Source organism: Aegilops tauschii, chromosome 3 (assembly GCF_002575655.3).
Source record: "Aegilops tauschii subsp. strangulata cultivar AL8/78 chromosome 3, Aet v6.0, whole genome shotgun sequence".
Classification (NCBI taxonomy): Eukaryota; Viridiplantae; Streptophyta; class Magnoliopsida; order Poales; family Poaceae; genus Aegilops; species Aegilops tauschii.
The window spans coordinates 577,405,882-577,431,220 of record NC_053037.3 but is presented as its reverse complement, the minus strand read 5'-3'; the positions used below and the strand labels follow the sequence as shown (position 1 = coordinate 577,431,220).

At 41.9% G+C, this 25,339-nt stretch overlaps 1 protein-coding gene across 1 annotated transcript; it reads left to right on the top strand.

The window, feature by feature from the left end:
• The first annotated feature begins 8,684 nt into the window (after positions 1–8,684).
• On the top strand, positions 8,685–23,697 carry LOC141020716 (uncharacterized). The gene is made up of 2 exons (XM_073495655.1): positions 8,685–9,029; positions 23,092–23,697. Exons 1-2 carry the CDS (start codon positions 8,685–8,687, stop codon positions 23,695–23,697), a joined length of 951 nt encoding a protein of 316 aa, XP_073351756.1.
• The last annotated feature ends 1,642 nt before the right edge of the window (positions 23,698–25,339 follow it).

The following is a 25,339-nucleotide window of genomic DNA, read 5'->3' as shown; positions in this document are numbered from 1 at the left end:
CGCGGCTGCACCTGCGGCCCTGTCGCCGTCGCCATCGCGGTCACCCACGGCCCTGTCGCCGTCGCCATCGTGGCCACCCGCGGCCTCGTCCGCGGCTCCATCGCCGCTGCTGGTACGGCCACCCGCGGCTTTGTCCGTGGCCCCGTCGCCATCGCTGGTGCTGCCACCCGCGGCCTTGCCCGCGGTTTCGTCGTCGCCACCTGCGGCCTCGTCGCCCTCGTCACCCGCCGTCTCGGCTGCGGTCACGCCGTCCTCATCGGCGGTCCCGTCTCCGGCTTTGCCTGCCGCCTCGTCACCGGCTGTCACCGTCGCCCTGCCTTCTCCCGAGGCTGTGGCTCCTCCTCGACGGCCGTCTCGGCCACCGCCTCCACCGCCTCATCATTATATGGTGACACGTGCCAAGGACGGGATCCGGCAACCAAACCCTCGCTATCATAACCTCAGCGTCACGGTCGTCTCACCCGTACCGCGCTCGGTGCGTTCTGTGTTGAGTGATCCGCATTGGCTTGCCGCCATGCGCTCTGAGTATGATGCCCTCGTCGCCAAGTGGGTATTTCGGCATAAGTTCCCCTGGAGCTAACATCATTACTGGCAAGTGGGTATTTCGGCATAAGTTCCTTCTGGATGGCTCTTTGGACAGGTACAAGGCCTGTTGGGTTGTTCGTGGCTTCGCACAACGTGCTGGCGTTGATTTCTCGGAGACCTTTTCTCCGGTTGTGAAACCCGCCATGATTCGTGTTGTCCTTCAGCTCGCTGCATCTCGTCATTGGCCTATTCATCAGCTCGACATCAACAACGCTTTTCTTTATGGTCATCTCTAGGAGCGTGTTCTATGTCAGCAGCCTACTACTTTTGTTGATCCCACTCGGCCTGATGATGTCTGCTTGCTCTCATGGTCTCTCTATGGTCTGAAGCAGGCGCCTCGTGCTTGGTATCACCGCATTGCAGCATTCCTCACTGCTCTTGGGTTTCGCAGCACCACCTCGGACACATCGCTATTTGTGCTTCATCGAGCTAATCATGTCGCCATGCTTCTCTTGTATGTGGACGATATTGTCATCACCGCCTCTCGCGCGGACATACTTCGCGACATCATCGGTCGTCTTGGTTTTGAGTTTCGGCTGAAGGACTTGGGCGCATTGCACTTCTTCCTCGGCATTAATGTGCGACGTGATGCCTCCGGATTTTTTCTCCATCAAGGACAGTATGTTCTTGATCTCCTAGATCGTGCTGGTATGACCGACTGCAAACCTGCTGAGGCCAAGCCGAAGCTTTCTGCCACTACTGGGCAACCTGCTACCGATGCCGCTCTCTACCGTAGTATTGTTGGTGCTCTTCAGTATCTCACGCTCACCAGACCAGACATTCAGTCTGCAGTCCAGCAAGTTTGCTTGCATATGCACTCGCCCCGTGATGTTCACTGGTCCTTGGTCGAGCGCATTCTTCGGTATATTCGTGGCACACCAACCTTCGGACTTCGTCTTCGTGCCTCTACCTCCACCGAGCTGCTCGCTTACACTGATGCGGATTGGGCTGGCTGTCCTGACATTCGACGGTCCACATCAGGATATTGTGTCTTCTTTGGTGACTCTCTCATTTCTTGGTCCTCCAAGCGGCAGCCCCTGTCTCCCGCTCGAGTGCGGAGGCCGAGTACCGTGCCATCGCCAATGTTGTTGCCGAGACATGTTGGCTCCGTCAGTTACTTGGCGAACTTTGGGTTTCCACCCCGAAAGCCACGGTGGTTTACTGTGATAATGTTTCGGCCACCTATCTCGCGGCCAACCCAGTGCAGCACAAGCGCACTAAGCATATTGAACTTGTTGTTCACTTCGTCCGCGAGAAGGTACAGTTGGGTCAGCTTCGTGTTCTTCATGTACCGACCACCCAGCAGTTTGCCGACATTATGACCAAGGGGATTCCAACCGCTGCATTCCAGGAGTTTCGTTCCAGTCTTTGCATCGCCGACGCCGACGCTTCGACTGCGGGGGGGGGGGGGGGGGGGGGGGTGTTGAATGTGACATATCTTGTATTTCTAGTCTTATCTTCTCTAGCCTTGTATAGCTAACTCCTAGAGATATGGTAGGATTAGTTACCTTGTCACGCAAGACATCCTGTGTATATAATGTAACCTACTCCATGGAATACAATGAGTTGCACCAAATATCCTCTCTACAATAAGCTTTCATGTGTTCCACCGGTACACAATATTTTTATGCTGTTTTATAATTTGTTTGAGAAATAAAAAGAATTATCTCATGTTTGTGTATATATTTGGAACAGAGTACATTAATTTTAAAACAAATGATTTTATCATGCTTTTTCTTAAAACAGTAACATTTTGATTACCATGATGGATCATCACAATTAACAAAATCAGCAAGTTATACAACGCGCGCACGTAGGGGCTCAAGCAGCCGCTCCTCCGCATCCCGCCGGCGCCGCCGCTGGTCCTTCTCGTCTGTGGTGGCCTTAGAGCCATGGAGGCGCAGTAGATCCCGGACCTTGTTGGTGGGAGGGCTCCGTTCATAGTTGCGTTTTCGAGTTTTGTTAGGGTTTGTGTCCTGAAGATGGAATAAAGTTCTCCCCGCCTAGCCCCCGTTTCCAGTGGTGCATCTAGCATCTTCGGTGGGCGTGTGGGATGTGTCTCCGGTGGATCTGCCTTTGGTGGATTGGCTCGGATCTGTTCATCGTTCGTCTACGCTCGCGTGTCTTCAGGTTGGATCCTTCCGATCTACGCTACACTTCATCGGCGGCGGTTGTTGTTCTGAAGCGTTGTTGGTCCTATGGGGCCTTAGCACGATGACTTTCGGACTATCTACTATAAACAAGTTTTGCCCAGCTTCTGTGAGGGAGGGGCGATGACGGCGGCACATCTTCGGCTCGCTTCAGTGCTTGTAGCCGTCGCTAGGTTGTCTATGAATCAGGATGTAATTTTTTTTATTTCTAGTGTTCGTTGTACTACCATGATTGAAGATGAATAGATCGGATGTTTTCTCGCAAAAAAAATTCAGCAAGTTTGATGTCACAAAAAGAAATCAGCTAGCTTAAGGGTCAAAGAAAAAACTCACTAGCTTACCTTAACAAAGCCCAACAAAATGTCCTTGTTTGATTTTCCAGTATTTTTGTATTTTGGTTTCATGTTTTTTTACTTTTTAGTTTTATATTCCTCTTTTATATATTTTCTCATGGAGTTTATAGTACTTTTAATTTGTTTTATAATTATATTTTACCTTTTATTTTATTTTAATTAGCTTTGTTGAGTTCCACCGATACTTGGGTAATATTTTCATGCAGGTTTATGAATTTTTTTGAGAAATAAAAAATTATCACGTGTGTGTACATATATTTTGAACAGAATAAGTTGATTCTAGCACAATAGGCTTTATCATGCTTTTTCTCGGAACAAGAACATTTTGCATGAGTTGGATAAACACATATTTTTCCCTAAGTAGGTAACACATTTAATGGATAGGCAAACATATTTACAAAATGTTTTTTCATGTCTACATACGGGGAAACTGATGCAAGTCTGCGAGAAGCAGGTAATGTTATTCTGAATATACCATGAGCATGACTTACTGTATTTTCTTTTGGCAACTTGTTCCAAACATTTTCATCTTTTATTTCAACCTAGTATGTTCCTTCTATTCTCTCCGCCCAATTTTGATTTATTTTCAGACCTTTTTCTCTATGGTATTCCTCCTTTTGGTTTCCTTTCATTGTTTTTCAAAGACACTTCATGTTTTCCCATCAGTTTCTACTGGGTTTTCTGAACTGAATTTCAGTTCTAGTTAACCTCGCTGCAACTTCAGCTACTAAAGTCAGGATAAGAATGGAGGAACTTTTGCTGCCGGATCGCGATGTACTCACTCAGCCAGTCCATCGGTGAGCTCTGGTACAATAAGAAATGCAACCTTGCGCGGAAAATCAAATAATTCAGTTAAGGATGCTCATGTAATTGCTCTAGAAGAACTGCAACCTTGCGCGGAAAATCAAAAATTTCAGTTAAAGATGCCCGCTTAATTGCTCTAGAAGAACTGCAACCTTGGGCCGAAAATATATTTAAAAAAATCAGTTAAGGCAGCTCATGCAACTGCTATAGAAGAAGAGCTTCAGCTGTTCACTTGTTTAAGATAGCAGACACACTGGGATAAGTTAATGCAGGCGCTGACTTGTACACTGAATTGACAGTGTAACCTGTAACCACACTTCAAAAATATATTTGTCTGCAGTGGGTGCATTTATCACACACACAAAAGGGTATTGTGAGTAGCCTGCAACTCTGCAACACGGCCTTGCACCGGTTACCGCAAAAAAAAAGAGCAACACAATCTGGGACATAAACCTGACAATGATAGAGCAATGGACGCATGCCGAAGAATGGATTGCAACAGAATAATCGACTGGTAAGTTTACTATATAATGCGACCATTCCATTCAATATAACCAGCGCAGTGCGAGCTCCAAGCTTATCAAATAATCAGGTGAAGCTAGCAACTGAACAAACTGACAAGATGGTTTGCCACATTTAATCATCAGATACTACAATACTTAGAAACGCTTAGTATTAGAAAAAAACTGGATAATATTTAAGAAAGAAGAAGACATCGATATAAAAGAAAAAACATGTCAATTCTTGAGTTATTTACCCAAAACCACCACACACTTGGGCTAGGGTAATAGGTCAGTACCAGATTTGAGCCATGTCATAAAAAACCACCAACTCTGAGACTAATCAGTAACGCGGAGCACTGACTGGCCGGTTTAGCCGCGGAAATAGCGAAACCGACAGGTGGGACCTACCTGTCGGGTCGACGTGGCACGGGCTGACGGATGACGTTAGGCGGAGGGCGACGGCCATTTCGCTGCCCGTGTATTAGGTCACGCGCCCGCCGTTTCCCTCTGCAATCCCCGATTCAGTTTCCTCCCGCGCGTTCCTCCCGCTCTACTCATGGCGACCTGCTCTGGCGGGGGCGATCGCGGAGAAGGTGCCGACGGCTCCGGCGGTGGTGGCCGTTCTAACGGTGGCCGCCGCCCGCAATGCGACCCCGATGGCAAGTGGGGCCCCAACCCCGATGGCGATTCGGACTCGACGGCGGCTTGGGAAAAAGCTGTCATGCCGCCACCGTCCCAGTATAAGGAGGAGGCAGAGAAGGCTGCTGCAGAGGCAGAGAAGGCTGCTGCGGAGGCAGAGAAGGTGTCGGCGGTGGCTGATTAGTTGGGGGAGGAAGTACCTGATGTCTACTACGCAACCTTCTTGTAGACATTGTTGGGCCTCCAAGTGCAGAGGTTTGTAGGACAGTAGCAAATTTCTCTCAAGTGGATGGCCTAAGGTTTATCAATCCGTGGGAGGCGTAGGTTGAAGATGGTCTCTCTCAAACAACCCTGCAACCAAATAACAAAGAGTCTCTTGTGTCCCCAACACACCCAATACAATGGTAAATTGTATAGGTGCACTAGTTCGGCGAAGAGATGGTGATACAAGTGCAATATGGATGGTAGATATAGGTTTTTGTAATCTGAAATTATAAAAATAGCAAGGTAGTAAGCGATAAAAGTGAGCGTAAATGGTATTGCAATGCTAAGACACAAGGCCTAGGGTTCATACTTTCACTAGTGCAAGTTCTCTCAACAATAATAACATAATTGGATCATATAGCTATCCCTCAACATGCAACAAAGAGTCACTCCAAAGTCACTAATAGCGGAGAACAAACGAAGAGATTATTGTAGGGTACGAAACCACCTCAAAGTTATCCTTTCTGATCGATCTATTCAAGAGTCCGTAGTAAAATAACGCGAAGCTATTCTTTCCGTTCGATCTATCATAGAGTTTGTACTAGAATAACACCTTAAGACACAAATCAACCAAAACCCTAATGTCACCTAGATACTTCAATGTCACCTCAAGTATCCGTGGGTATGATTATACGATATGCATCACACAATCTCAGATTCATCTATTCAACCAACACAAAGAACTTCAAAGAGTGCCCCAAAGTTTCTACCGGAGAGTCAAGACAAAAACATGTGCCAACCCCTATGCATAAGTTCACAAGGTCACTGAACCCGCAAGTTGATCACCAAAACATACATCAAGTAGATCACGTGAATATCCCATTGTCACCACAGATAAACACATGCAAGACATACATCAAGTGTTCTCAAATCCTTGAAAACTCAATCCGATCAGATAACTTCAAAGGGAAAACTCAATCCACTACAAGATAGTAGAGGGGGAGAAACATCATAAGATCCAACTATAATAGCAAAGCTCAGGATACATCAAGATCGTGCCAAATCAAGAACACGAGAGAGAGAGAGAGATCAAACACATGGCTACTGGTACATACCCTCAGCCCCGAGGCTGGACTACTCCCTCCTCGTCATGGAGAGCGCCGGGATGATGAAGATGGCCACCGGTGAGGCATCCCCCCTCCGGCAGGGTGCCGGAACAGGGTCCCGATTGGTTTTTGATGTCTACAGAGGCTTGCGGCGGCAGAACTCCCGATCTATTCTGTTCTCCGAAGTTTATGACGTATATGGACTTATATAGGCGAAAGAAGTCGGCCGGGGGAGCCACGAGGGGTCCACAAGGGTGGGGGGCGCGCCCAGGGGGGCAGGCGTGCCTCCCTGCCTCATGGCCACCTCGAAGCTTCCTTGACTTCAACTCCAAGTCTCCTGGATCACGTTCGTTCCAAAAATCACGCACCCGAAGGTTTCATTCTGTTTGGACTCCGTTTGATATTCCTTTTCTATGAAACACTGAAATAGGCAAGAAAACAACAATTTGGGCTGGCCCTCCGGTTAATAGGTTAGTCCCAAAAGTAATATAAAAGTGTATAATAAAGCCCATAAACACCCAGAACAACTAATATAATAGCATGAATGCTTCATAAATTATAGATACGTTGGAGACGTATTAGTACCCCGCTTGCATCCATCTCAACGCAGGTAAATCTCAGTGCAAAATACCTAGGGTTAGGGTCTAGCAATACTGCTTAGTTAGGATACCTAGTGTTAGTTCTAGCTGCACCTAGGGTTAGGCCTAGTTGATTGTAGCAATATTGTCAGTTCTGATATTGTGCTGAATATGTCATAGTTTTTATTGTGCTACTAAATGAGGAACTGCATTTTATTATCTGAATATTATACATAGATCTTAATGACATTTTATTATCCTCATACATAGATCCTAGTGAATGAGGAACTGCTTATTAATGACATTTTTCTCTTATTTTTGCTGTGAATATGTCATAGTTTTTATTGCTGTTATTCAGTGTTGTTTGTACTGAATATTTTAACTACACTGAAAATGTTGTTATTTTGTTTTGTCTTGTGTAGGCCTGAGGAGCCATGGTCATTATATTTTCAGTTTCCTTCTAAAGATGCTGCCAGAAAGTATGCCCTTGTGAAGATGTATGAGAGAGACATCACTTATGGCGGTTTGCTTAATGTGATGGACAGAAATGGATATGGAAGTGATGACAGTATTTTCTACCTGAGGAAGGATGGCATAGGGCTGCAAGGGATATCTGTCATCACAAACAACACTGAAGTGGATGATATGATAAATAAATTTAAAACCAGTCAGACATTGTGTTTGTGTGTTAAAGAGGGGAAGTTAAATAGGAAGCAAGCACCAGTAGAAACTGAAGAAGTGGACCCAGCCGAAACAATTATAGATTTAATAGTGGACCAACCTGTTGTTTTTGCTGTTAATGAGTCAGGTGTTGTGCACAAAACAATAGATGATTATATTGGCTCATCATATTTTCTTGGTACTCAAAAAAGTGTGAACTATATGCCAATAAAATCAGTTCCTCCACCATGCCAGCTTCTTCTTGAGACACAAAGTCACCCAATTGAGCCAGAGAAGGCAGATGCAGAGCAGGAAAACATTGCATTGCAGCAGGTTAACACTCAAGTAAGGGTTAATTATGTAGATTTCCAGTTTGATATAGATGAGGAGGAGCATGCAACAAATGAGGACACATCTGATGAAGATGATGACTCAGTATTTGATGAAGACTTTGTAGCTGATCTGGACATCCCAGATGCAGAAGAAGAAGAATCTGATTCCATGCATTATGAAGCAGAAGATAGTGTGGCCAGAGAAGAAGAGTAGAGGAGGACAGTAGACAGTGATCTGAAAGAAATAATATCAGACATTAAGAAGAAGAGAGCTCAATACATGTGTAGTACACATTGTGAAGGGGACACAGACCCTGAAGATTTATATCACATAGACTTGTAGGAAGAGGGTGATGACTGTCAAGAGATTGCAGTTCCTGATCCTGTTGAGAAGAAGGTAAAGAGGCCTGGGCCTACAAGCAGTTCGCACTCTAGTGCTGCCAGAAGTATGAATGAGGACTGGTATCCATCTTCAGAAGAGGATGATACAAGCTTTGAAGCTGATGATGATGGCAATGAACCAATGTCCTTTGTAATCCCCTTCTGGTAGAAGGAGTAGAGCTAAGAAAAGACCACCCAGGGTCTGGTATGATGAGGAGAGGCTACATCCAGAGAAGCAATTCCAGCTCAGTCTTTGTTTCAGAGATGTTTACCAATTTAGTGAGGCTCTTGTCAATTTGCATGTGAAATAACTCAGAAGATACAAATATAACAGAAACTGTTGTGATAGGATAATAGTGTGCTGTGATGGAGAGGGATGTCAGTTCCACATGGTTGCAGTAAAGATCAGTAATGAGCCCACTTTCTGCATTAAGAATATGATATTGGAACACACATGTCCCACCCAATCTGAGAAGACAAGGATTAGCTCAAAGTGGCTTGGCAACAAAATGCTTGAAACTATCAGATCAGACCCCAACACAACTATACCTGCTATAGTTGATAAGGCAAAGAGGCAGTTTGGTGTTGAGGTGCCCAAGATGATGGCTTGGAGAGCAAAGAGGAAAGCAAAGGTGATTGTGCTTGGAGATCACAAGAGGAAATACAAGAGGCTGAGAGATTATTTGAAGACTGTGAAAGCTAGAAATCCCGGATCAAGATGCATTGTCAGTACTGTGAGTGGAAAAACAAGAGAAAATACAACTGCAGGACCAAGGTTTCATGGTCTTTTTTCTGTTTGAATGCATGTGTTGAGGGATTTTTGAATGGATGCAGGCCATTCATAGGCCTAGATGGTTGTTTCATTAAGTTAACTAGTGGGGCACAAATACTAGCTGCTACTGGAAGGGATGCAAACAACAATATGTACCCCATAGCATTTGGAGTGGTTGGAGTTGAAGACACACCAAATTGGTCCTTGTTCTTGACTTAACTCAAGTATGCCCTAGGAGGGACTGAAGAGGGAAAATTTGGGAAGTACACATTCATGTCTGATAGACACAAGGTGAGTTCATCTACATCTTCACTTGTCCCTAAATTAGTACTCCCTCCGTTCCTAAATATAAGTCTTCTTAGAGATTTCAAATGGACTATCACACAAGGATGTATATAGACATATTTTAGAGTGTAGATTCACTCATTTTGCTCCGTATGTAGTCACTTGTTGAAATCACTAGAAAGACCTATATTTAGGAATGGAGGGAGTAGTATATCCTCTTCATTAATTTGTTATGCATTTAGTTTAATTAGTTTACTAATTTGTTCCGCATTCAGTTTAATTACTTCATTAATTTGTTCTGCATGTAGTCTAATTAGTTCAGCACTTAGTATAATTAGTTCATTAATTTGTTTTGCATTTAGATTAATTACTTTATTAATCTGTTCTGCATTTAGTCTAATTAGTTCAACACTTAGTTTAATTAGTTCATTAATTTTTTATGCATTTAGTGTAATTAGTTCATTAATTAGTTCACCACTTACCCTAGTAGGTATGTGTCGAGGGGTAACGCGTCTTGTCGACAATTAGGTCAAGATAGCCTAGGGTGACCCAAAAGGGCCAACATAGCCCAAGCAACCTTTCTTTGAACCCACCTACCCTAGTTGGCATGTGTCGACTGGTAATGCATCTTGTCGACACTTCGGTCGAGATAGCCTAGGCTGACCCTTTGATACGTCTCCAACGTATCTATAATTTTTGATTGTTCCATGCTATTATATTATCTGTTTTGGATGTTTAATGGGCTTTATTATGCTCTTTTATATTATTTTTGGGACTAACCTATTAACCGAAGGCCCAGTGCAAATTGTTGTTTTTTTGCCTATTTCAGTGTTTCGCAGAAAAGGAATATCAAACGGAATCCAAACGGAACAAAACCTTCGCGAGGATCTTTTTTGGAACAAACGCAATCCAGGAGACTTGGAGTGGAAGTCAAGGAAGCAACGAGGAAGCCACGAGGCAGGAGGGCGCGCCCCCCACCCTCGTGGGCCCCTCGTAGCTCCACCGACCTACTTATTTCGCCTATATATACTCTTATACCCTTAAAACATCCGGGGAGCCACGAAACCACTTTTCCACCGCCACAACCTTCTGTACCCGTGAGATCCCATCTTGGGGCCTTTTCCGGCAATCTGTTGGAGGGGGATTCGACCACGGAGGGCTTCTACATCAACACCATAGCCTCTCCGATGATGTGTGAGTAGTTTACCACAGACCTTCGGATCCATAGTTATTAGCTAGATGGCTTCTTCTCTCTCTTTGGATCTCAATACAAAGTTTTCCTCGATGTTCTTGGAGATTTATTCGATGTAATACTCTTTTGCGGTGTGTTTGCCGAGATCCGATGAATTGTGGGTTTATGATCAGTATTATCTATGAACAATATTTGATTCTTCTCTGAATTCTTGTATGCATGATTTGATATCTTTGCAAGTCTCTTCGAATTATCGGTTTAGTTTGGCCTACTAGATTGATCTTTCTTGCAATGGGAGAAGTGCTTAGCTTTGGGTTCAATCTTGCGGTGTCTTTTCCCAGTGACAGCAGGGGCAGCAAGGCACGTATTGTATTGTTGCCATCGAGGAAAAAAAGATGGGGTTTACATCATATTGCTTGAGTTTATCCCTTTACATCATGTCATCTTGCCTAATGTGTTACTCTGTTCTTATGAACTTAATACTCTAGATGCATGCTGGATAGCGGTCGATGTGTGGAGTAACAGTAGTAGATGCAGAATCGTTTCGGTGTACTTGACACGGACGTGATGCCTATATTCATGATCATGCCTAGATAGTCTCATAACTATGCCCTTTCTATCAATTGCTCGGCAGTAATTTGTTCACCCACCGTAATATATGCTATCATGAGAGAAGCCACTAGTGAAACCTATGCCCCCCGGTCTATTTTACATCATATTAGTTTGCCGTCAACTAGCTATTTCTGTCGCCGTTTATTTTGCAATCTTTATTTTCCAATCTATACAACAAAATACCAAAAATATTTATCGTATTATCTTTATCAGATCTCACTTTTGCAAGTGGCCGTGAAGGGATTGACAACCCCTTTATCGCGTTCGTTGTAAGGTTCTTGATTGTTTGTGAAGGTACTAGGCGATTTGCATGTAGTCTCCAACTGGATTGATACCTTGGTTCTCAAAAACTAAGGGAAATACTTACGCTACTTTGCTGCATCACCCTTTCCTCTTTAAGGGAAAACCAACGCATGCTCAAGAGGTAGAAAGAAGGATTTCTGGCGCTGTTGCCGGGGAGATCTACGCTCAAGTCAAGACATACCAAGTACCCATCACAAACTCTTATCGCTCGCATTACATTATTCTCCATTTGCCTCCCGTTTTCCTCTCCCCCACTTCTAAAACGATTTTCAAAAAAACCTTTGCCTTTTCTTCGCCTTCTTCCTGTATGTATCTTTCTTTGTGTTTCCATGTGCCTTCTATTTGCTTGCTAAAAATCTATTGATATGGATCCACTTAAAGTGTTCTACTTGGATCATCTTCGATCCTTATGTGCTCGTGCTGAAACCCCAACTAGCTTAGTTGATGGGAAATCTTTAGATGGGCATGCTCATTTTGTGTGTTACCGTTTGTCTGAAAAAGGGAGACTCTTATGGGATCAAATAAACGGATTGATGTGTTATGCTTGGAATCTTTGTGAAATTTATGATTTTACTTGTTGCTCAAAGAACCCTAAAAAACACCTCCCCTACCTATGTGAGTTTAATGATAATGAAATTTTATCTTCTTATGCAAAGGGTGTTTATAGTTACAACGATATCAAACAAATTGAAGAATTTGTTGCTTTTAAGGGTGCTTATGAAGTTGCTTCTTTAATTGAAAAGTACGATATTACTCTCTACGAATCTGAAAATTTTGACATACTTAAATATTGCTATGAAAACTATGCTCATAATGTCTACGTCAAAGAATTTATTGAAAGAATGACTGTTGCTTCTGAAGAAAATAATGATATGCATGAATCTATAGATAATTATGATTCCGGTGATTTGATTGAAATATCCCTTGATGAACATGATGCTTGCTATTCTTGTGGCCCTGATGTCAATATTTATGAAGATGAATTTGCTATAGTTCCTTATGTTAAACATGAGATTGTTGCTATTGCACCCATACTTTATAGTTCCTTCGATGAAAAGCATGATTGCAATGATGTTATTATAAATTCTCTTAATGTCAACTGTGCTAATAATATGCAAAACCCTAAGCTTGGGGATGCTAGTTTTGCTATGTCTACTACTTGTTACAATGATCATGATTGGGGTGATTCTTCTTATGATCTTGAAAACTTATTTAAGCCCCATGATGAATATGAGATTGATAATAGTGTTTGTAATAATATTGAAAGTGGGTTTGGAAGAGTGTCAACTTTAGATCCCAGATATTTGGAGAATGTTCAATCTTATGGTATTTTTGATAAAAGTGGATTTGGAGAGGTCATGACTTTAGTTAATGATAATCCCACTATTTTGGAAGAGTGTCAACTTTGCATACATGTGGATCGTGTTAAGAATATGTTTAGTGATAGCTATATTGTTGAATTTGCTTATGATCCTACATGTAATTATTATGAGAAAGGAAAATATGGTTGTAGAAATTTTCATCTTACTAAATTACCTCTCGTGTTAAGAATATGGTCTCTTTCTTCTTCCTGGCATATGCTAGTTTTTGCTTGCCTTGATAATTTGTTTGCTTATAAAATGCCTATGCATAGAAAGTATGTCAGACTTAGATGTGTTTGTCACGTGTTTTATGATGCTCTCTTTGTGCTTCAATTCTTCTCTTTTATGTGAGCATCATCAAAATCTCAATGCCTAGCTAGGGGCGTTAAAACGATAGAGCTTTGTCGGTGTACAAAAGTAGGGGCTCTCCTTTTGACCCCTTTACTTGTGCACGGGCAGTCAGAGCCGCACGCCGCGGCCGCACATAGCGGGGCAGAGGAGGGAAGCCGGAGGGAAACCAAAGCTCAAGGCAAACAAAGCAATGCCAGGACCAGAAGCATAAAACAGCAAGGGGGCGAGGTGGACTCCCCCGGCTAGACCCTTGCCTGGGCGGCCTCCGCGGCCCTGGAAAGGCGCTTGCCGGGGCAAATTGCCCAACCCCGGCAGAGCGAGCCACCCTTGAGCCCAAGGGTTCCAAATGCCACCAACAACTACATTGGACCCAGGGCTCGGGAGGCACCTCTATGGTGGCATGCAGATCTTTGTCAAGATCATAGATACATGAGATCAGATGAGGACCAGAAGACGACGATCCTCGGCGGGATTCTAGCCGAGGAAATCCACGAGACCCCCGGCAAGAGCCTTGCTGGGGATGACCGCAGTGCCACGGCAAGACCCTTGCCGGGCCCCCCGGCAAGACCCTTGCCGAGGGCATCAGCAGGGCCACACCTAGGCCCGCACCAGCCAAGACTCCACCGCCGTTCCCAAGCAGCTGCTAGCTCAACCAGCTGGGCAGGCACCTGCGTGGCGACGGGCGGCCTCTACACCGACTCAGCAGGCACTTGCGTGGTGGCATGCAGATCTTCGTGAAGGCTCCACAACCGCGCCACCTCAGCAGCCTGCCAACCTACATGGCACCGCACGCTTCGCTGGCCCGGGCGCGTGTCGATGCGAGGCGGGGCGGCGACGGACGGGACGGGCCTCGTTCCCGTCCCCGATAAAGCTAATGGACACCTAAGTAACGCATTTAATGCGCTTTGTCCTGTAACGCCGGGCGATAAGCTCATGCCCTGTAGACCTTTCCACCTCCTGTGTGCCACTGTGGCGACCCCTTATGCCAATAAAAGGAGGCCCGAGGTGCCAGGAGAGGGATTCAGCACTTTTGGGCAAGTTACACCTCGCAGCTAGCTCAAGAACACAAGAACGCTCAATACACCCACCAAAGCAGGACTAGGGTATTACGCATCTTCACGGCCCGAACCTGGGTAAATGATCCGTGTGCTTCCTGTCAGACCTGCTCTTCTCACAACCCCGCGCCCGCCAACCGTAGAAGGGATTCCAGTGATCCCATAGGTGTCGTTTTCCCCGACACGCTTGTTGGGAGGCAACCCAATTTTATTTTTGTTGCTTGCTTTTTGTTCCTGTTTAGTAATAAATAATTCATCTAGCCTCTGTTTATACGTGTTTTTATGTTTTAATTAGTGTTTTTGCAAAGTAGAACCTTTGGGAAGACATGGGTGAAGTCTTTGCAATCTTGCTGTAAAATATAGAAACTTTAGCGATCACGAGATTAGCTGCCATTTTTTACTGGAGAGTGCTTTTAGGTTGATTCTTTTGGTAGATTATTAATATACAAATTCCTCAAGTCCAACAATTTATTTCAGAATTTATGGAGTTACAGAAGTACACGTTTGATACAGATTACTACAGATTGTTCTGTTTTTGACAGATTCTGTTTTTGTGTGTTGTTTGCTTATTTTGATGAATCTATGGCTAGTATCAGGGGTTATGAACCATAGAGAAGTAGGAATACAGTAGGTTTAACACCAATATAAATAAAGAATGAGTTCATTACAGTACCTTAAGGTGGTGATTTGTTTTCTTATACTAACAGAGCTCATGAGATTTTCTTTTTGGGTTTTGTATTGTGAAGTTTTCAAGTTTTTGTGTAAAGATTTCATGGATTTTGGAACAAGGAGTGGCAAAACCCTAATCTTGGGGATGCCCAAGGCACCCCAAGGTAAAATTCATGGACAACCAAAAGGCTAAGCTTGGGGATGCCCCGGAAGGTATCCCCTCTTTCGTCTTCGTCTATCGGTAACTTTACTTGAGGCTATATTTTTATTCACCACATGATATTTGTTTTGCTTGGAGCGTCTTGTATGATTTGAGTCTTTGATTTTTAGTTTACCACAATCATCCTTGCTGTACACACCTTCTGGGAGAGACACACATGAATCAGAATTTATGAGAATACTCTATGTGCTTCACTTATATCTTTTGAGCTAGATAATTTTGCTCTAGTGCTTCACTTATACCTTTTTAGAGCACGGTGGTGGTTTTATTTTATAGAAATTATTGATCTCTAATGCTTCACTTATATTATTTTGAGAGTCTTTTAGAACATCATGGTAATTTGCTTTGTCTATAAAATTCGTCCTAATATGATAGGCATTCAAGATGGGTATAATAAAAACTTTCATATAGAGTGCATTAAACACTATGATAAGTTTGATACTTGATAGTTGTTTTGAGATATAAAGGTGGTAATGTTAGAGTCATGCTAGTTGGGAAATTGTGGAATTGAGAAATACTTGTGTTGAGGATTGCATGTCCCATAGCATGTGCTACCTCTTGAGCACTGTGTTGGTTTTCCCTTGAAGAGGAAAGGGTGATGCAGTAAACTAGCGTATGTATTTCCCTCAGTTTTTGAGAACCAAGGTATCAATCCAGTAGGAGACCACGCTCAAGTTCCATGCACCTACACAAACAAATAAGAACCTTGCAACCAACGCAATAAAGGGGTTGTCAATCCCTTCACGGCCACTTGCAAAAGTGAGATCTGATAGAGATGATAAGATAATATTTTTGGTATTTTTATGATAAAGACTAAAAGTAAAGAAAGCAAAATAAACGGTAATAGAAATAACGGTAGATTAATATGATAGAGAATAGACCCGGGGCCATAGGTTTCACTAGTGGCTTCTCTCAAGAGCATAAGTATTACGGTGGGTAAACAAATTACTGTCGAGCAATTGATAGAATTGAGCATAGTTATGAGAATATCTAGGTATGATCATGTATATAGGCATCACGTCCGCGACAAGTAGACCGACTCCTGCCTGCATCTACTACTATTACTCCACCATCGACCGCTATCCAGCATGCATCTAGAGTATTAAGTTCATAAGAACGGATTAACGCTTTAAGCAAGATGACATGATGTAGAGGGATAAACTCATGCAATATGATATAAACCCCATCTTTTTATCCTCGATGGCAACAATACAAGACGTGTCGTTTCCCCTACTGTCACTGGGATCAAGCACCGCAAGATTGAACCGAATGCTAAGCACTTCTCCCATTGCAAGAAAGATCAATCTAGTAGGCCAAACCAAACTGATAATTCGAAGAGACTTGTAAAGATAACCAATCATACATAAAAGAATTCAGAGGAGATTCAAATACTGTTCATAGATAATCTTGACCATAAACCCACAATTCATCGGATCTCGACAAACACACCGCAAAAGAAGATTACATCGAATAGATCTCCAAGAGAATCGAGGAGAACTTTGTATTGAGATCCAAAGAGAGAGAAGAAGCCATGTAGCTAATAACTATGGACCTGAAGGTCTGAGGTAAACTACTCACACATCATCGGAGAGGCTATGGTGTTGATGTAGAAGCCCTCCGTGATCAATGCCCCCTCCGGCGAAGCGCCGGAAAAGGCCCCAAGATGGGATCTCACGGGTACAGAAGGTTGCGGCGGTGGAAATAGGGTTCTTGCTCCTCCCCTGATGTTTTTGGGGTACGTAGGTATATATAGGAGGAAGAAGTAGGTCGGTGGAGCCACAAGGGGCCCACGAGGGTGGAGGGCGCGCCCAGGGGGGTAGGCGCGCCCCCTTCCTCGTGGCCTCCTCGTTGATTACTTGACATCCACTCCAAGTCCTCTGGATCACGTTTGTTCAGAAAATCACTTCCCGAAGGTTTTATTCCGTTTGCCGTTTGATATTCCTTTCCTTCGAATCACTGAAATAGGCAAAAAACAACAATTTGGGCTGGGCCTCCGGTTAATAGGTTAGTCCCAAAAATAATATAAAAGTGTATAATAAAGCCCATTGAACAACCAAACCAGATAATATAATAGCATGGAACAATAAAAAATTATAGATACATTGGAGACGTATCAGGCATCCCCAAGCTTAATTCCTACTCGTCCTCGAGTAGGTAAATGATAAAAACAGAATTTTTGATGTGGAATGCTTCGTAGCATAATTTTCAATGTAATTCTTTTTATTGTGGCATGAATATTTAGATCCGAAAGATTCAAGATAAAAGTTTAATGTTGACATAAAACAATAATACTTCAAACATGCTAACCAAGCAATTATGTCTTATCAAAATAACATAGCCAAAGAAAGCTCATCCCTACAAAATCATATAATTAGGCCATGCTTCAATTTCGTCACACAAAACGTTCTCATCATGCATAACCCCGATGACAAGCCGAGCAATTGGTTCATACGTTTTAACGCGCTTCAGCCTTTTCAACCCTTACGAAATACATGAGCGCAAGCCATGGATATAGCACTATGGGTGGAATAAAGTATAATGATGGGGGTTATGTGAGAAGACAAAAAGGTAGAAAGTCTCACACTGATGCGGCTAATCAATAGGCTATGGAGATGCCCATCAATTGCTGTCAATGAGAGGAGTAGGGATTGTCATGCAACGGATGCACTAGAGCTATAAATATATGAAAGCTCAACAAAAGAAACTAAGTGGGTGTGCAGCCAACTTGCTTGCTCACGAAGACCTAGGGCATTTTGAGCAAGCCCATCATTGGAATATACAAGCCAAGTTCTATAATGAAAAATTCCCACTAGTATATGAAAGTGACAACATAGGATACTCTCTATCATGAAGATCACGGTGCTACTTTGAAGCACAATTGTGGAAAAAGGATAGTAACATTGTCCCTTCTCTCTTTTTCTCTCATTTTTTTGTTGGGCCTTCTCTTTTTCTTTGGCCTCCTTTTTTTAGTCCGGAATCTCATCCCAACTTGTGGGGGAACCATAGTCTCCATCATCCTTTCCTCACATGGGACAATGCTCTAATAATGATGATCATCACACTTTTATTACTTACAACTCAATATTTAGAACAAAATATGACTATGTGAATGCCTCCGGTGGTGTACCGGGATATGCAATGAATCAAGAGTGACATGTATAAAAAATTATGAAAGGTGGCTTTGCCACAAATACGATGTCAACTACAGGATCATGCAAAGCAATATGATAATGATGGAGCGTGTCATAATAAACGAAACGGTGGTAAGTTGCATGGCAATATATCTCGGAATGGCTATGGAAATGCCATGATAGGTAGGTATGGTGGCTGTTTTGAGGAAGATATAGGGAGGTTTATGTGTGATAGAGTGTATCATATCACGGGGCTTGGATGCACCGGCGAAGTTTGCACAAACTCTCAAGGCGAGAAAGGGAAATGCACGGTACCATAGAGGCTAGAAAATTGTGGAAGGTTGAGAGTGCGTATAATCCATGGACTCACATTAGTCATAAAGAACTCATATTCTTATTGCAAAAGTTTATTAGCCGTCGAAGCAAAGTACTACTACGCATGCCCCTAGAGGGATAGATTGGTAGGAAAAGACAATCGCTCGTCCCCGACCGCCACTCATAAGGAAAGCAATAAAAGAACACCTTATGTGTCAAAATTGTCACACAAATTTTACGATACGTGCATGCTACGGGACATGCCAATATTAACACAAGTATTTCTCAATTTCACAATTACTTAACTAGCACACTCTAATATTAACACCTTTATACCTCAAAACACTTATCAAGTATCAAACTTCTCATGATATTCAATGAACTCAATATGGAAGTTTTTATTATGCTCATCTTGGATGCCTATCACATTCGGATTAATTTCACGATTAAAGCAAATTACCATGCTGTTTAAGACTCTCAAAATAATATAAGTGAAGCATGAGAGATCAATAATTTCTATAAAATAAAACCACCACCGTGCTCTAAAAGATATAAGTGAAGCACTAGAGAAAAAACTATATAGCTCAGAAGATATAAGTGAAGCACATTGAGTATTCTAACAAATTCCGAGTCACGTGTGTCTCTCTCAAAAGGTGTGTACAACAAGGATGATTGTGGTAAACTAAAAAACAAAGACTCAAATCATACAAGACGCTCCAAGCAAAACACATATCATGTGGTGAATAAAAATATAGCCCCAAGTAAAGTTACCGATGGAACTAGACGAAAGAGGGGATGCCTTCCGGGGCATCCCCAAGCTTAGGCTCTTGCCAATCCTTGTTCCATAATCCATCAAATCTTTACCCAAAACTTGAAAACTTCACAACACAAAACTCAACAGAAAATCTCGTGAGCTCCGTTAGCGAAAGAAAACAAAACACCACTTCAAGTTACTGTAATGAACTCATTATTTATTTATGTTGGTGTTAAACCTACTGTATTCCAACTTCTCTATGGTTTATAAGCTCTTTTACTAGCCATAGATTCATCAAAATAAGCAAACAACACACACAAAACAGAATCTATCAAAAACAGAACAGTCTGTAGTAATCTGTATCAAGCGCAAACTTCTGGAACTCAGAAACATCTACCAAAATAGGAAGACCTAGATAATTTGTTTATTGATCTACTGCAATTTGAATCAGTATTTTATCACGTTCTGGTGATTTTTAACAATTGTTTTCGTGAACAGAAAGTTTCTGTAATTTTCAGCAAGATCAAATAACTATCATCCAAGATGATCCTATAGGTTTCACTTGGCACAAACACTAATTAAAACATAAAAACAAATCTAACCATAGGCTATATCAAATATTTATTAGTAAACTGAACCAAAAATCAATAAACTAAAATAAAATTGGGTTGCCTCCCAACAAGCGCTATCGTTTAATGCCCCTAGCTAGGCATTGAGATTTCGATGATGCTCACATGAAAGACAAGAATTGAAGCGCAAAGAGAGCATCATGAAACACGTAACAAACACATCTAAGTCTAACATACTTCCTATGCATAGGCATATTATAAGTAAACAAATTTGCAAGGCAAGCAAAAACTAGCATATGCAAGGAAGAAGAAAGTGACAATAGCAATCTCAACATGACGAGAGATAATTTAGTAAGATAAAAGTTTCTACAACCATATTTTCCTCTCTCATAATAATTACATGTAGGATCATAAGAAAATTCAACAATATAGCTATCACATAACATATTCTCTTCGTGATCCACATGCATGCAAAGTTGGCACTCTTCCGAAATAGTGGGATTAACATTAACTAAAGTCATGACCTCTCCACACCCACTTTTATAAAAAAACTCATAAGATTGAATATTCTCCAAATATGTGGGATCTAAAGTTGACACTCTTCCAAACCCACTTTCAATATTATTACAAACACTACTATCAATCTTATATTCATCATGTGGCTTAAATAAATTTTCGAGATCATAAGAAGAATCAACCCAATCATGATCATTGCAACTAGTAGTAGACATAGCAAACTTAGCATCCTCAAGCTTAGGGTTTTTCATATTATTAGCACAATTAACATCAAGAGAATTTATAGTAACATCATTGCAATCATGCTTTTTATTCAAGGAACTATCTAGTATGGGTGCAATAGCAATAATCTCATGTTTAACATAGGGAACTATAGCAAATTCATCTCCATAAATATTGTCATCATGGCCAGAAGAATAGCAAGCATCATGTTCATCAAGGGATATTTCAATCAAATCGTCGTAATCATAATTATCTATAGATTCGTGCATATCATTATTTTCTTCCAAAGCAATGGTCATTCTCTCAATAAATTCCTTAACATAGGCATTATGAGCATAGTTTTCATAGCAATATTTAAGTATGTCGGAATTTTCAGAATTGTAGAGAGTAATATTATACTTTTCAATCAAAGAAGCAACTTCATGAGCACCCTTAAAAACGACAAATTCTACAATTTGTTCGATATCATAGTAACTATAAACACCCTTTCCATAAGAAGATTTCATTATCATTAAACTCACATAGGTAGGGAAGGTGTTTTTTAGGGTTCTTAGAGCAACAAGTAAAATCATAGATTTCACAAAGATTACAAGCATAGCATAGCAAACTATTTATTTGGTACCATAAGAGCTTCCCTTTTTCAGACAAATGGTGACGCCCAAAATGAGCATGCTCATCTAAAGATTTCCCATCAACTAGGCTAGTTGGGGTTTCAGCACGAGCGCATAAGGATCGAAGATGATCCAAGGAGAACACTTTAAGTGGATCCATATCAATAGATTTTGAGCAAGCAAAGATGCAAGCAAAAAGAAGGCACATGGTAACAAAAGCAAACATTAGATCTGGCAAGAAAAAGACAAACGAAAAAGAAGGCGAATAAAACGGCAAGGGTGAAGTGGGGGAGAGGAAAACGAGAGGCAAATGGAAAATAATGTAATGTGACGGATGAGAGTTTGTGATTGTCACTTGGTATATCTTGACTTGTGCGTAGACTCCCTGGCAATGGTGCCAGAAATCCTTCTTGCTACCTCTTGAGCACTGCATTGGTTTTCCCTTGAAGAGGAAAGGGTGATGTAGTAAATAGCGTAAGTATTTCCCTCAGTTTTTGAGAACCAAGGTATCAATCCAGTAGGAGACCACGCTCAAGTCCCACGCACCTACACAAACAAATAAGAACCTTGCAACCAACGTGATAAAGGGGTTGTCAATCCCTTCACGGCCACTTGCAAAAGTGAGATCTGATAGAGATGATAATATAATATTTTTGGTATTTTTATGATAAAGACTAAAAGTAAAGAAAGAAAAATAAACCCACAGGTGTTGCCATCGAGGATAAAAAGATGCGGTTTATTACATATTGCTTGAGTTTATCCCTCTACATCATGTCATCTTGCCTAATGCGTTCTCTGTTCTTATGAACTTAATACTCTAGATGCATGCTGGATAGCGGTCGATGTGTGGAGTAATAGTAGTAGATGCAGAATCGTTTTGGTCTACTTGACACGGACGTGATGCCTATATTCATGATCATGCCTAGATATTCTCATAAGTATGCGCTTTTCTATCAATTGCTCGGTAGTAATTTGTTCACCCACCGTAATATATGCTATCATGAGAGAAGCCACTAGTGAAACCTATGGCCCCCGGGTCTATTTTACATCATATTAGTTTCCCGTCAACTAGCTATTTTTATGACGCTGTTTATTTTGAAATCTTTATTTTCCAATCTATACAAAAAAATACCAAAAATATTTATCTTATTATCTTTATCAGATCTCACTTTTGCAAGTGGCCGTGAAGGGATTGACAACCCCTTTATCGCGTTGGTTGCAAGGTTCTTGATTGTTTGTGTAGGTACTAGGCGATTTGCGTGTAGTCTCCTACTGGATTGATACCTTGGTTGTCAAAAACTGAGGGAAATACTTACGCTACTTTGCTGCATCACCCTTTCCTCTTCAAGGGAAAACCAACGCATGCTCAAGAGGTAGCACCCTTATAGGTCAACATAGCCCAAGCAACCTTTCTTTGAACCCACCTACCCTAGTTGGCATGTGTCGAGTGGTAACGCATCTTGTCGACACTTAGGTCAAGATAGCCTAGGTGACCCTTATGGGTCAACATAGGACAAGCAACCTTTCTTCGAACCCACCTACCGTAGTTGGCATGTGTCCAGTGGTAACACATCTTGTCGACACATAAATCAAAATAATATTACTACAACTATTAAATTGAATTAAATCAAAATAATATACTACAACAGTTAAATTGAAATAATATACTACAACAGTTAAATAGCAGGGTTTGTTTTGATAATTTCTTTAAAAATTCAAAATTCAAAATTTGTTTTGATAAATTCTTTCATTTAAACAAATTCAAAATCCTTTGCAGTGTCTGTTGAATGCAGTCACATCAGTCTTTCCAAACTACCCTCATAGGTACTGCTTGAGGCACATTTATGCCAACTTTTAGAGAGCAGGATTCAGAGGAGAAGACTTAAAGAAATGCATGGATGCAGGTGCATATGCTTACACTGAACATGACTTTCTGTTAGCAATGGAGAGCAAGAATACTGAGTGCCAGGCTGCTTGGGAGTGGATGTCAAGGATTCCTCCAAAAGATTGGTCAAGACATGCAATGGATACTAACTGCAAAACTGATCTGGTTGTCAATAACTTAAGTGAAGTTTTTAATAAGTACATACTTGATGTAAGGAACAAGCCAATTGTCACCATGATCAATGGGGTCAAGGACAAATTTCTGGTAAGGTATCAGCAAACGAGAGAGGGTGGACTAGTTTCAACATGGGAAATTGCACCAACTTATGCTGAGAAGTTAGAGATGAACAAGAGATATGCAAGGGACTACAAATCATTGATAGTGGGACCAGGTCTTTTCCAAGTGAGTAGTGGGGACAAGACCTACTCTGTTGACACTAACCTGAAAACATGTGGCTGTAAGAAGTGGGACATCTCTGGATTTCCTTGCAACCATGGTTGTTCCGCCATCTACATGTCCAAACAACTACCAGAGGACCATGTAAATGTGTTCTTCAAAAAGGCTATGTACTTGGAGTGATATAAGCCTATAATTTACCCTGTTCCTAGTCCTGGTTGTTGGGTCAAAACTGCAACTCCTGACATTGACCCACCTCAGTTCAAAGAAGACAAGAAGGGACCAGTAGAAGAGAAATGGAAGAAAGGCAGGTTTGAGCCTCATCAAGCAAAGCAGGCATCAAGGATGGCTACAATAACTTGTAGTAACTGCAAGTTGTAGGGCCACAAATACACAAGTTGTCCAAAGCCATTGAGGCCAGATCTGCAAATTAGGAAGAACAAACACATGGTATGTTCTTTTTGACTTCCTTCTCTGTCTCATCATTCATTAAGTATCACTGAAATTTATCCAACAAAAATAATTGCAGGAAAACAGGACAGCCCCTGCATGGCAGCAAGGTGGAAGCTCAACATCTGGTACAACAACTCCTAGGGGTGCAAGCTCTACATATGCTTCAAGGGGTTCATCTGTTGCTGCTTCAAGGGGCAACTCTGCTAGAGCTGCTGCTACATCTGCTAGAGCTGCTAGTTCATCTGCTAGAGCTGCAAATTCTTCTCCTTCTGGTGCTGGTACTGCTGCTGCAAGGAGAGGTGCAAAAACAGGTGCAAGAAGCTTCAATCCTCCAAGAACTACTGCAGAAGCTTCAACTAGCCAGCCAACAGGAAATAGGTCCAAAAGGACAAGATACATGAGCAAAATGATAGAGGGGTACTTCTATGCCAGTGGGAACTACTGAGAGTTCTTGTTTGACTACGTATCCAAGTGCATGTGTGCTCCATCACGCACTAGAGCACTTTATCTATGCCATCACTACTAGGGAAAAGCCTAGCAGCAGCGCGGTTTTAGGCCTATCAATAGCGCGAGCTGGAGCGCTACTGGTACGACGCTACAGCTAAAGGTTAGCAGTAGCGTGCCTTAACCCACGCTACTGCTATATCGACTTAGTAGTAGCGCTTTCCACGAGGAGCGCTACTGGTAATTAGTAGTAGCGCTGCTCCCTGCCCGCGCTACTACTATTATTTCGTATTTTATTTCTTTTTTATTTCATGTTGTATTCATACACCTTTATACAAGTTTTCATACGACAGGAATTTAGAGATTGTCTTTACATCATAATGAGTTATTACATCACGGGGTGAAAGAACCGTTGACTAGTTTCAAGTGGATGTCCATCCACTTGAAACTAATCCGCGGTTCTTTCACCCAATGATATAATAAATATCATCATCATCATATCATTAACAACTTATCATCATAATACATCATTGTCATATAACACCTCCTCAAGATCATCGTTTTCATCAATGAGACATCACATAGCAAATTGGTCACTAATCATAATCACAACTACTCCTCATCATGAACTCTAACACATTGTACCACATAATAAACATATTGTACCTCATAGGACCTACTACATTCTCTTAGGACCTACTATATTCTCTAAGGTAAAATAGCAAAAAACAAGATAGCCCCTGACTCTCCATTATGGAGAATGTAAATTATCCTGTCTCCAATTCTTGCCTTTCGCTTATTGTTACTTCCAAGAACCTCCTAGGAATGTCCAAACATTTTTTCCATTCTTTAATTAGCATGTGTTCACCGGTTTTAGAAATCCGATATGCACAGGTGAGATCCGTAGGTTGACCAGGCTGTATGTTCA